The 12,801-nt window shown below is 44.0% G+C and overlaps 1 protein-coding gene across 3 annotated transcripts in view; it reads left to right on the top strand.

Annotated features, from left to right (window-relative positions):
- The window catches only part of Rcsd1 (RCSD domain containing 1), a 62,619-nt gene extending 52,525 nt beyond the window's left edge, over positions 1 to 10,094 (top strand). For 2 of the 3 annotated variants that reach the window (XM_070034157.1, XM_070034156.1), the window contains 4 exons: positions 393 to 464; positions 3,219 to 3,422; positions 4,256 to 4,993; positions 6,723 to 10,094. In XM_070034157.1, coding sequence (XP_069890258.1) covers positions 393 to 464; positions 3,219 to 3,422; positions 4,256 to 4,993; positions 6,723 to 6,755 — 1,047 coding nt within the window. In that variant the 3' untranslated portion in view covers positions 6,756 to 10,094. The remainder of the gene's footprint in view (positions 1 to 392; positions 465 to 3,218; positions 3,423 to 4,255; positions 4,994 to 6,722) is intronic. The other variant, XM_070034158.1, reaches the window with a different exon arrangement.
- Positions 10,095 to 12,801: the final 2,707 nt, after the last annotated feature.

The following is a 12,801-nucleotide window of genomic DNA, read 5'->3' as shown; positions in this document are numbered from 1 at the left end:
TAGTCATTGTTGCCTGTGAAAGTCCCTCTGTTGACTTACCTCTGATTGTTGAAGGTCACAGGGAGATGGCCTTGTTCCCTACAGACATATTTCTTCCTCCTAATGGTAATGAAAGTCATTCTTCCTGAGATAGGCGACCTCCTGAGTAAAGGATGCCTGCTTTGACTTCTCAGCTCACAGATTTAAGCGGTCTTGCTAGTGGGGAAATGAGGGAGGGAGGGAAAGAGGGTAAGGGAAGAGCCTGAGTCATCAGAAGTAAGTGGGCTAATGAAACTAAGTGATGACTTTTGAAACCAAATTTTCTTCCTCATACCTGCAGCTTCTGAGCTCCAGACAGAACCTACCTTCTTTCCCTTCATTCACTCATTTGTTTTGATCCATTTACTTTGTAGAAATCATCACCCAATGCCAGCCACCCTCCTAAAATCAAGGTGAAGAGCTCACCTCTGATTGAAAAGCTCCAGGTAAGTGGTAAGAAGTAAAATGCATTCTGCCTTCATCAGTCACTCTGTGTGCCTAGAACCCTGAGGAACTGTACCAGTGGGAGGGCTAGCAACTCAGAGTAACCATGAAGCTGACCACTACTCCTGAGCTCACAGTCTTGGTGGGAAGACAAGATTTTCATACCCCACACAACAAAAGAGGTATAGGAGAGTACATGCCAGAAATCTCCTAACTCAGGGTTTCTCAATCCCAGTATCACTGGGGTTGTATAACGTTGTTGTGGAGGTGGGGAAGTGGGGGAGGTGAAGGAGATCTCCTGTACATTGCAAAAGTTTAGCAGCATCCCTGGTCCTATCTACTAGATGCCAGTAGCATTCCCCAACTTGTGACAATGACTTCAGACCTTGTCAGATATAGGGAAGTGGGGAGGGAATCGTCTCTCACACATGCCCAAGGGGAGAATCACTGCTCTAGAATGTCAGAGCAAGAATTGGGTGGAGAGGCAGGAAAAAACACAGTGCTTTGAGAAATGCTTGGAGAGGAATGAGGACGGTAGGCTGGGTCTGGGATCAGCTTTTGTTAAAACATAGAAGAGGCATTGCCAGGATGCAGCTGAGTGGGCCAGAAGTTCCTGCTTTCTCTTCAGCCTCCCACCACCACCAGGGAGCATGAGCCCCACTCTTGGTTATGTCCCACCATCCAGGCCTGGGGAAATGGGCTCATTCACTTAGTAGACTCCTGGGGTGGGAGGAAAATGCAAATAGCCACAGCCTGTGTCCTTCATAGCTGCGAGAGACAGAGCCTGGGATCTGACTCCCAGCCTGGGTTTGGGGTTAAGGAAAACATCTTTGGTTACTGTCCTACAGAGAGTGCAGTGAACTCCACAATATGTCCCCTGAAATAGTTCATGTCTGAGATCCTGATCCCCCAGTCCCTGCTGAAAGGAGCTGGCAGTGAGTGCTGCTTGTTACAATGTGGGAGACTCAGATTCCCATATGCCCAGCAGGATCTCTCCGAAGGGACCCCAGAACTCTAGCATCTCAGCAGCCAGCTGAGGGGTGTAGTCCAAGATCTACCTCTACCTCTGCCTCAGAGGCAGGAGGAAGATTGCGAATGAGAGGCCTGCCTGGGCTACATAGTGAGACTAGACCCTGTCTCAAAAAGAAGAGCAACAGCATGAAAGAGAAGGAGAAAAGGGGAAGAGGAAAAGGAGGAGCCTCCACAGCAGCAGTAGAGTGGATGGCAGTTTAGCCATGTCTCAAATGAATTATTCTTGGTTGGAAATATATGGGGAAAACAACTAAAATACATGTCATCAGCTGAACTCGCTTCTGAATATTCAACTGGATAAGTTATTTACTACCAACATTCAAAGTTAAATTTTTTGCTGACTTTCAAGATTCATTTGATTTGTCATACAGAAGGAATCTTCTGACTAAAACTGTAGAGGGGAAGGGCTTCCCATGGATGCAAGGTCCCACCACTTTTGCCATGAAGCCTTCAGAGCCAGCCTAGTGCACCAGCTCCCCAACACCTGCAGTCCCAACCCATCTGTGCTCATGTGCTGCTATTTGGCATAGCCTGGGTTCGCAATGTTGTTTCTTCATTTTAGCATTTTATATACTTAATTCTTTCTATGACTCAATCTTATCTGTAATATGCATTCTCTCCTAAGACCATAATTTTTAAAAAATAAATTTAAAACACTTCTTTATTTTGTGAGTACTGGAGCTTGAACTCAGAACTAGGACACTGTCCCTTAGCTTTTTCACTCAAGGCTAGGTCTCTTCTGCTTGAGGCACTGTTTCACTTCCAGCTTTTGGGTAGTTAATTAAAGATAAGAACCTCATGGGCGTGGCCAATTTCAAATCATGATCCTCAGATCTCAGCCTCCTGAGTAGCTAGGATTACAGGCATGGGCCACCAGGGTCTGGATTACATGCCTTCTTAAACATTTATAATGCTTTGTAGTCTGCAGATCCTAATGTACGAGCTCTCCAGGGAAGTAGGATGAAGGAGTAAAGTCAAGGGTTGTGGGAAGAAAAGGGCATGAATGTTGGCTATTATCACAGCAGCAGCAAGACCAGCTGTGAAAGACTTTGGAAGTCAGACTAAACCTTTGGACAGCTAAAGAACCTGAGGTTCAGAAAGGGTGTTGGACTTGCTAAAGGTCACACTGCAGCTGTTAAGTAAAAGTTATCATATTTCAAGTCAGGTGTGCCAGCATGGAGAACCCATGGAATTCTTGTTTTACCGACTGCCTGTCAAGCTCTGTCTCTTTTTTGTGAGCCCTTACTGCTGTCTGGCACAGCGGTGTCTAGAGGACACAACTGCCAAGAGATACAGAAATAGAGAGGGCAGGAGGTAGAGGAGCACTACAACATGGCACTAGAGAAGATTCAGACCACTCCCACACTATCCCTCCACTGACAGTCTTGGGGTAGATTCTTAGCCAGGTTTCTAATTTGTACAAAACTGAGAATGAAGTTTGGGTGTGGAGGAGACAACTCTTTGTTCCTCTCAAACAGTAAGCGTCTTCTAGGCAGTAAGTGATACTATTTGATTAGAAGATGAGGGGAGTATTGACTTACTGCAAGAACCTGGGAACTGCAGGTGCAGCTGGTGGCTGTATTCCAGTCCATTTGTCTGCTTGCTGGTACTGGTTCCAATCATCTTTGCTGACTCCACATCCATACTTGCTCTCTGGATGGCAGGAAGTAGAAGCTCTCATCCTCTTCCCATCCCAATTTGAAACCTTCACTTTTTCTTGATAGGCCAATTTAAGCTTCGATCCAGCAGTTCTGCTGCCTGGAGCCTCACCCAAGAGTCCTGGACTCAAAGCCATGGTCTCACCATTTCATAGCCCCCCTTCCACGCCCAGTAGCCCTGGCATGAAGTCTCGGCCTGGAGAAGCAGAGGAGGTACCTATCAGCTTCGACCAGCCTCCTGAAGGTACTCATCTGCCCTGTTACAATAAGGTAAATAAATTCCTGGTCCCCAAAGGGTGGTATGCCCAAGAACATATGGGACAAGATGATTCTGGTAAAAGGATTGTTGTTCTGGAAAAAGGAAGAACTACTTAGCATTGCAGTCAGAACTGGTTTTGCAGATGTGAAATTTCTTCTTACCCTTGTAAGTATTTGATTCTGGAACTAAGTCTACCCCTCCACCTAGCTTACCTCTCTCATCTGCTTCCTCTGTAATTGTGCTATATACCCAATCTGCAAGTTAGGGGGATAGAGTGTTCTGTCTTTTATAGAGAGAGAGGTGGGGAATTCAGAGTGGATCCCAGTTGCACAGATACGTAATGTCAAAGTTGGAAATGAAAGCTAACACTCTGAGTCATGACTCCCATAGAAGGTTAGGCAGGTTGGATACTCCAGTGCCTCTTGCTCTGCTTGATGTGAATAGTCCAGTGTCCCAGAGGAGATCAAACCATCCTCCCTGCATCTTACCTCAGATTAAAGAACAAAAAAACTGATCCTTCTACAAAACACCCATGCTAACCAGGCACCAGTTTGCTCTCACCTGTAATCCTAGCTACTCCAAAGGCTGATATCTAAGAATCACAATTTGAAGTCAGCCTGGGCAGTAAAGTCCATGGGACTCTTTCTCCAATTAACCAGCAAAAGCAAGGAATGGAGCTGTGGCTCAAGTGGTAGAGTACCAGCCTTAAGCAAAAAGCTAAGGGACAGCACCCAGGCCCTGAGTTCAAGCCCTAGTATTGGTACACATACATACACACACACACAGAGAGAAATATGTTTTCTTTTAACAGATTTTATATAATCACCCTTAATACCTTCTTCAGGTGCGGACAAGAGGATCCATAAAAAGACGGCCACCCTCTAGGCGATTCCGAAGGTCTCAGTCAGACTGTGGAGATCTTGGAGATTTTAGGGCTGTGGAGCCATCTCAGGAGAATGGTGCCAGGGAAGAGAACGGGGATGAAGTGTTTACAACCAAGAGTAAGGCCCCAAGGTCTCCCTCTGCCAGTGAGGGGTCCATGGGAGAGGGAGCTAGTAGAAGCCAGGTGCCTGAAGGAAAGCCCCCTCTGAGGAGGACATCTAGCAGGATGGAGAAACAGGAGAAGGCTGGGGCCCCAGAAGAGATAAAACAGGAGGAGGCTGGGCAGAATCCAGATGATACCAGCAAGTGCCCAGCCCAGAAAGAGGCCTTAGAGCCATCCCACACCTCCAGCCTTCAGACAGAGAATGGATATGGGAGTCCCATGGCAGAAAAAGCATCTGGAGAAGAATTGGAGACCAGAAAGTCTACAGAGGAACAGGGGGAGAAGGTGGGAAATGATGGGGACAGGCCCAGAGAGAAGGTCCAAGATGCAAAGAAGCTGGAGGAGGAAGCTAAAGGGGAAAAGACCCTCCAAAATCCTTCTGGAGGAAAGGGAGACAGCAATGTTTCTGAGCAGGAGGAACAAGGCAAGGAAAATCAAGATGAAAGAGCAGGTCTGGAAGCAGGCTGCAGCAGCAGAGCTGGCTATGTAACACTGGAGACCAGCAATGAGCTCCAGAATACACAAGCAGTCCCCACGGTAAGTGGCCTGGTTTGTTCACATGGGAAGGGCCCCTATGTCCTTGTCACATGCCCTGTTCCTTTCAGTCCCCAGATAAATCAGCATCGTGTGCAGAAGCAAGGGCACTAGGCTCCTGCCTCGTGCCAACTGCATTGAGACAGGCTGTCACTGATGGCAAGGGGACAAAAGGATAAGAAAGGGAAGTGTGTCTTATGTTCTGTCTTGCTTCTTGCTGACTCAGAGTTCTGGAGAATCTCTGGGTATGTGTGGAGTAATTCTTGGCATAGCTCAGTAACTGAAGTCTACCAACAGCTCCTGATGGATCGTGGCAGGACTCCGGGCTTGCTTCTTTTGAGAACTAATGGTGAAAATGGAGGCTACTTACTAAAAACTTCTGAGTCCAGCCAGGAACTGGTGGCTCATACCTATAATCATAGCTACACAAGAGGATAAAATCTGAGGATATCTAGTTAGAAGCCAGCCTGGGTAGGAAAGTCAATGAGACTCTTAGCTCCAATTAGCCATCGAAAATAAGCTGGGTTCCAACCATGAGGATGTCCTTTATTCTTAACACCAGGCCCATCCTCCATCCCCCTCACTCCCCTCACATACCTGGAACATGCCTCCTTCTGATCAGCATGTGGACATTTCTCACCCTCCTCACTTGAGCCTGTCCTGAAAACTCAAAGGATCTGCATCCACCCCTTCCGTCATCTATCACACTTGGTCAACATATATATCATGACTTGAAATTCTTTTGCTTATTTTTAAATTATCATTTCTACTCCTTCTTTTTCCCAATGCTTCTCTACCAACACCTACTATGGGACCTGAAATATAGTAGATGGGGGTTTTGTTTGTTTTTGTTTTTGTTTTTCTGGTCCTGAAGCTTGAACTCTGAGCCTGGGGCACTGACCCTGCATTTTTGTGTTCAAGGCTGGTGCTCTATCACTTGAGTAATAGCTCCACTTCTGTCGTGTGTGTGTGTGTGTGTGTGTGTGTGTGTGTGTGTGTGTGTGTGTGTGTGTGTGTGTGTGTATTTAATTGGAGATAAACTTTCCTGCCTGGGCTGGCTTTGAACCGTGATCTTCAGATCTAAGCCTCTGGAGTAGCTAGGATTGCAGATATGAGTCATCAAGGCCCAGCACTTATTTTTTCTCTTGTTGGTAATGGGGCTTGACCTCAGGATCTGGGAGCTGTCCTTGAGCTCTTTTGCTCACGCTAGCACTCTACCACTTTTTTTTGTTGTTGTTGGTTGTGGGGTTTGCACTCTGGGCCTGAGCACTGTCCCTCAGCTCTTCAGCTCAAGGTGAGCCATCTACCTCTTGAGCCACAGCGCCATTTTTGAGTAGTTTATTGGGGATAAGAGTCTCATGGACTTTCCTGCCTGGGCTGGCTTTGAATTGCGATCCTCAGATCTCAGCCTCCTGAGTAACTAGGATGACAGGTGTGAGACACCGGTGCCCAGCTAGCACTCTACCACTTTGAGCCACAGCTCCACTTCCAGTTTTCTGATGGTTAATTAGAGATAAGAGCCTCATGGACTTTCCTGCCTAGTCTGCTTTGAACCGTGATTCTCAGATCTCAGCCTCCTGAGTAGCTAGGATTACAAGCGTGAGCCACTGGTGCCCAGCTGGGCCCTACACTCTTATTAGTGTTTCTGCTTGACCCAGTATCCCTAAGGCAATTGCTGAGTGGCAGGGTTTTCCCTACTCTTTCTAAGTCATCCTGTCCTCCCTGTTCACAGAATGACCCCCCTGTTGAGGATACTGAAATGTGAAAAGAGCTCCTGGTACCCCAGTGAAGAAGCTGCTGGTGACATCTCTTTGGAAGTGGCAGCAGCAGCAAATGAAGCCATTGCAGAAGCTGAATATACTGGGTGTTCGGAGTCAGTCTGGGATACCAGGTGGATTGTTTCCTGGCCTCCATACTCAAGTGCTCCATCACAGAGAGACTGGATCCCAGGACAGCAGACTTTCATCAGCTTGAATTGATATCTTTGATGGACTTGATTTTAAAAAACAATAATAACAAAAAAACTTGTTGAAAACAATTTACCGTGGTGCCTAGTCCCCAGGGATACTGGTCAGCCTGTGGGACTGTGACACTCTCCATCCTAGCCTCTCCCTGCAGCTGAGCTCTTGTTCAGCTTAGCAGATGTTGCCTGTGTACAATTATAGCCTTTATTATATTGTCCTAAAATGGTTGTGGTTGCAAATGTAAGGGGAAAAAAACAACAGCTAATTTTAAGTGGATGAAAACCAAAGAAAATAGTCTTGCTGAAGATATAAATTTTATTTTATAGAAGACTTTATATTGCATCAAGACCTTAGAGTCAGTCTTGTAGCTTACTCCAAATGGGAGCTGGGCAGCCAATTTTGGAAACATTGAACTGCAAGAGATAATTACTGAAACCTTGTTAAAAATTATTAATATGTCTAAGCTTATGCCTGTAATCCTCATTATTCAGGAGGCTGAGATCTGAGGGTCCTTGTTTAAAGCTAGCTCAGGCAAGGAAGTCCATAAAACTCTGATTTCTCAACTAGTCTCTCTCTCTCTCTCTCTTTCTCACATACACACACACACAGAAAGGAAGAAGAATGAAGGAGGGAGGGGAAGGGAGCAAAGAACGAAGGACAGAAGGAAAGAAGGAAGGAAGGAAAAAATGAAAGGAAAGGAAAGAAAGAAAACGAGAAGAGAGGAAAGAAAAGAGGGAAGTGGAGGTATGGCTCAAGTGGCAGAGCTCCAGTTTTGACTGGAAAAATCTAAGAGATAATGCCCAGCCTCTGAGTGCAAGCCCTAGTACACACACACACACACACACACACACACACACACACACACACACACACACACACACACACCTATTAGGAGTTACACACACACACACACACACACACACACACACACACACACACACACACACACACACACACACACACACACACACACACACACACACACACACACACACACACACCTATTAGGAGTTTGCCCAGCTTGTTGTTTCCTGTTGATGACTGTCATAGGAAGTAGGAGGCTCAACTCACCTCCCCCCCTGCAGCCCTCCCTGACCCCTTAACCTCCCTTGGGAGGCAGGATGTCAGCGCATTTTCACATTGCATTTCTCAATCTGGAAGTCTGAATGTCATTCTTCCAGAGGGTTGCCCTTAAGCAGAGATTAGATGTTTGTCTTGAATGCCTTATGAAATCTTCTGAGCTTCTCTAGGAAGCATTTACTGAATTCAGTCCAGATTATCTTCCAGATATCAGGAGGAATGAGTTGGGTCTTCAGTCTATCCTCATGAGATAGATTTTGATCCAGTGATCTGTTTGGAGAATTTAGGAGGGTTTTCAAGAGACAGGAGGCCTGACTCTGTCCAGGGCTTATACCTTACCCTATCCCCTCTTCTGGTGCTCCTATTTAATTTTCCTGTTTGATCTTTAGGTTGATCTTTACTCTGATTTGAGCATTTCAATGTCTCTGTGTGCTAATTGAGCAATTGAAGTAATTGTTTGCTCCAGCATTGTTAGACCATGCCTATTTTCTCATCCAATTTATACAGTTTTTCTAACTCCAGGATAGTGTGAAAACAAAACAAAACAAAACAATTTCAAAACAATTTTTAAATAGTTTGTAGCTTAGAACAAACTTGTGACTTGGTGAAGACTGATCCTGTTATAGCTTTCATAAACTTTGGATTTCAACAGAATTGGGAAATATATATTTCAGTTATTTTAAATCCATATACTGTCTATCATTTACTATGATGCATACCCCAAAAGAAGAGGCAGTTTTATTTATTTATCTCTGTGGGTTGTTTACACATTCCTGTACTGGTGCTTTGTGAATATATGCATGACTGGGAATATGTAACATAAAGGGCCAAGTTCTGTCTTGAGAAAGTCATAGAACATAGAAATGAAAATATAGTTTTAAACTGGGCACTCATGGCTCTTGCCTATAATCCTAGCTACTGAACAGGCTGAGATCTAAGGATCATGGTTTGAAACCAGCCCAGGCAGATAAGTTCATGAGACTCTTATTTCCAGTTAACCAGAAAAAAAGTGGAGAGTGAGGGTGTGGCTCAAATGGAAGAGTGCCAGCCTTGAGTGGAAAAGCCAGGTAAGAGTACAAGACACTGAGTTCAAGCCTCAGTACCAGCACATACACACACACAAAAAGAATATATATATATATATATATACACCTATATGTATATATAGGCATGCATGCATGTGTGTGTGTGTGTGTGTGTGTATATATATATAGTTCTTTTTTTTTTTTTTTTTTTTTTGGGTTCGGTCGTGGGGCCTGAACTCTGGGCCTGGGCGCTGTCCCTCAGCTCTTCAGCTCAAGGCTAGCGCTCTACCACTATGAGCCACAGCGCCACTTCCGGCTTTTTTCTTTTTGCTTATGTGGTGCTGAGGAATCGAACCCAGGGCCTCGAGCATGCAAGGCAAGCGCTCTACCACTGAGCCACCTTCCCAGCCCTATATATAGTTCTATATCCTTTTATAGACTCTAAACATTATAGGAGCAGATGGGAAAGTAGCAATTAAGAAACAGGCTTGAGCCAGGTTCTGGTAGCTCAAACCTGTAATCCTAGTTACTCAGGAGGCTGAGATCTGAGAATGGTGGTTCGAAGTCAACCCAGGCAGTAAAGTCCATAAGATTCCAATGAACTATTCAGAAAAAGCCAGAAGTGACGCTGTGGCTGAAGTGGTAGAGTGCTCACCTTGAGCCAAAGAAGCTCAGAGATAGCACCCAGGCCCTGAGTTCAAGCCTCAGGACTGGAAAAAAAAAAAAAATTTGATGACATCAAATACATTGTTATTCTTCAGCCCCCTCAGTCACACTACTTAGTGTGTTTTGTGAAAAAGCAGAGACCCCTTCTTAGGGGTTTCTTATTCCTGGGGATGTCTTCTTGACAGGGGTGCCATAGCTGGTGACTTGTGCTCCCTCCTGAAGCCTTTGTCTTGGTGTTGCATTTTCATAGTTGATAGGAGACTTCTACATTAAGGATTTGAGAAGTCCATCTGTATCTTAGGCAGCACAAAGTTCCAACCAAGCTAGGAAGACCTCCTTGAAGGCTTAAAATAAAAAACTGCTAATGCAGGCTGAAGAGTCTGTCTTTTTCCTACCACAATTGTAGACTACTTTGATTGAAGTTTAATTTCACTAAATGAATAAGTGGACAGATGCTGATGGCAAGATCCCAATTCAGACTGGCTGATAAAAAGCAGAACTCTAGGGCCCACATATATCCCAACTATTTGAAAAGTAGAGGTTTGGGAAGATCATGGTCCAAGGCTGGCCAGGGCAAAAGCACAAGACCCCCCATCTGAAAAAAATATATACTAAAAGCAAAAGGACTGAGGGTATGACTCAGATAATAGAGCACTTGGAGGCCCTGGATTCTATGTCCTATACCAACCCTCCCCAAAAGGGAGAATTCTGTGAATACCCCCCTCCATTTCCCTCTGTATTGAATCATGTAACTGAAAAGTCCATGGATAGATCTAGACACAGTCACTTAAGCCATTTCAGAAATCTTTTTTTCTTAAAAAGATTCATTATTACATTCATTTTCTTAAAACAGATTCATTATTCATCATACCAGTTCAGTAAATGAAACATTTCCTACAATTTAAACAGACTAAAGAATGAATATTTTTCCCTGGTCAAGAATGGAAGTCTATGTTTGATTCAGATCATAAGATAATATGTTAAAGTGTAACTAACTTATATTTTTTATATTTTTATTGTTATTATAAAGGTGATATATAGAGGGGTTACAGTTACGTAAGTCAGGTAATAGTACATTTGTTTTTGGACAATGTCACCCCTTCCCTCATTCTCTCCTAGTTTTTCCATCCTTGTCTACACCCCCAAGAATCTCTCTTAACATTGATTTCTGTTCTGTCTTAGTCATATTTCCAAGCCAGTTAATTCTCAGTAACTGTGGAAAAGAGTCCCCCAGAGGCTTCCCATGGGTTATCTGTTCATACCTGAACTAACCTCTGTGGTCAAGAGGAAATGTAGCAACCTTCAGCCTTCTCCTGGAGTGAGGGGCTGGGTGACTCAGTCCAATTCCATCTACAAAAACTGTAAACATAAAAACAGGAAAATCCATGAAACTTCTATCTCCAACTAACCACCAAAAAACCAGAAGTGGCTCAAAATGATAGAGTGCTAGCCTTGTGCATCAAAGAGCTCAGGGATAGTGCCCAGGCCTTGAGTTCAAGCCCCACAACTGAAACAAACAAACAAAAAAAGTGTCTATCAGGTAGTTCAAGAAAATACCAAGATTAGTGCACAAAATATAAATGTTACTGGGAACTGGCGGCTTATACTTGTAATCCTAGTGGCTTGGGAGGCTGAGATCTGAGGATCACGGTTCAAAGCCAGCCTGGGCAGGAAAGTCCATGAGACTCTATCTCCAATAAAAACCACTATAAAACCAGAAGTGGTGCTGTGGCTCAAGCGGTAGTGCACTCACCTTGAGCTGAAGAGCACAGGGACAGCGCACAAGCACAGAGTTCAAGCCCCACGACTGACCAAAAAAAAAAAAAAAAAGTATAACATTTTTAACATTTTATGGGTTTCCTTAGGTTTTCTTTCTTGGTTGTTACAAGAAGGGATTTTATTATGCATAATTATATATATATATACATATATTTTTTTTTCTTTTTGGTACCAAACTATCAGAAGCATGTCTTTGTAAAAATTAAGTTATTTTATAACTTACATTTTGCTTGCATAACACATTTATGACCTCATGTACTCCCCAAATGTAAAGCAAGTAAAAAAAACTGTAGGGATTAAGGCAGTTCCAAAAATATATTAGCTGTGTGACTCATTAGAAGAGTTGAAAAATTCAGAAGGAAGAATGAGATAAGCCTCAAAAAAAGGCTAAGGAAAGGAATGGCAGATAGGTCTGGTGACCTGAGCAAGCTGTGTCAGAACATAGCTGGATACACTGTGTTCTTTCAGAGTGCTGGAATTTATTGAATACCAACAAATTCACAAGCAATGTCAGTGTCATTGGCATTAGTTCACCATGTACTAACTGATGTCACTTGATAGATGAGGCATCTATTCTAATCGTAATTACTATGATTAATTTTCAGATCACACAGTACAATTGCAAAAATGGAGATATTACAGGCCCAGAATGGCCTAGAAGGGATTAAAGTGATGGCCACGTGGTTCAAAAAAGCTTTGCTTAAAGGCAATGACAGAGACCAGGTACAGAAGTGAAGAGTCACTGCAGATAATCAGATAAGATCAACCCTAATTTAAGTAAAGGAAAGCTGCTAACACACACACACACACACACACACACACACACACACACATTCACACACACACACACACACACACACAGATCAAACCTAGTCTCAGGATATCACAGATTTTTTAAGGCCTGAAGATGTCCAGTAGTCTGCCTGGAGTTCAATGCTAGTTCAAGATTCAGAACTCTACGTGCAGAACTAATTCTTAGGATCACCAGACCTGGATGGAGGGCAATTTGAGTTGAACTGAGCGGAAGCCCCAGGGGCAGTGTCAAGAGTTCCTCACTGGTGGATCCTTTAGGCATACACCAGCTGATCTGATGACTGGTCCGTGTGTGCTTCTGTGTCTTTCCTCTTACATGATTCAAGTGAGGAAGTTCCATACATCACTGGGTCTGATGTGTTGGTTAAGTCCAGGGACCTGGTGTTTCTGAGGTGATCTGATGCATTATTTGCCATTGTAATTGTTTATTGGCCCAAATAAGTTATCTGTTTGTGTCTTGTGGTGTGCTGCTAGTAGTTGTTGT

The sequence above is a fragment of the Dipodomys merriami genome, unplaced genomic scaffold (assembly GCF_024711535.1).
Source record: "Dipodomys merriami isolate MVZ:Mamm:240054 unplaced genomic scaffold, mDipMer1.0.p SCAF_24, whole genome shotgun sequence".
In the NCBI taxonomy this organism is placed as follows: domain Eukaryota; kingdom Metazoa; phylum Chordata; class Mammalia; order Rodentia; family Heteromyidae; genus Dipodomys; species Dipodomys merriami.
This window is presented reverse-complemented; position numbering and strand designations above follow the sequence as displayed.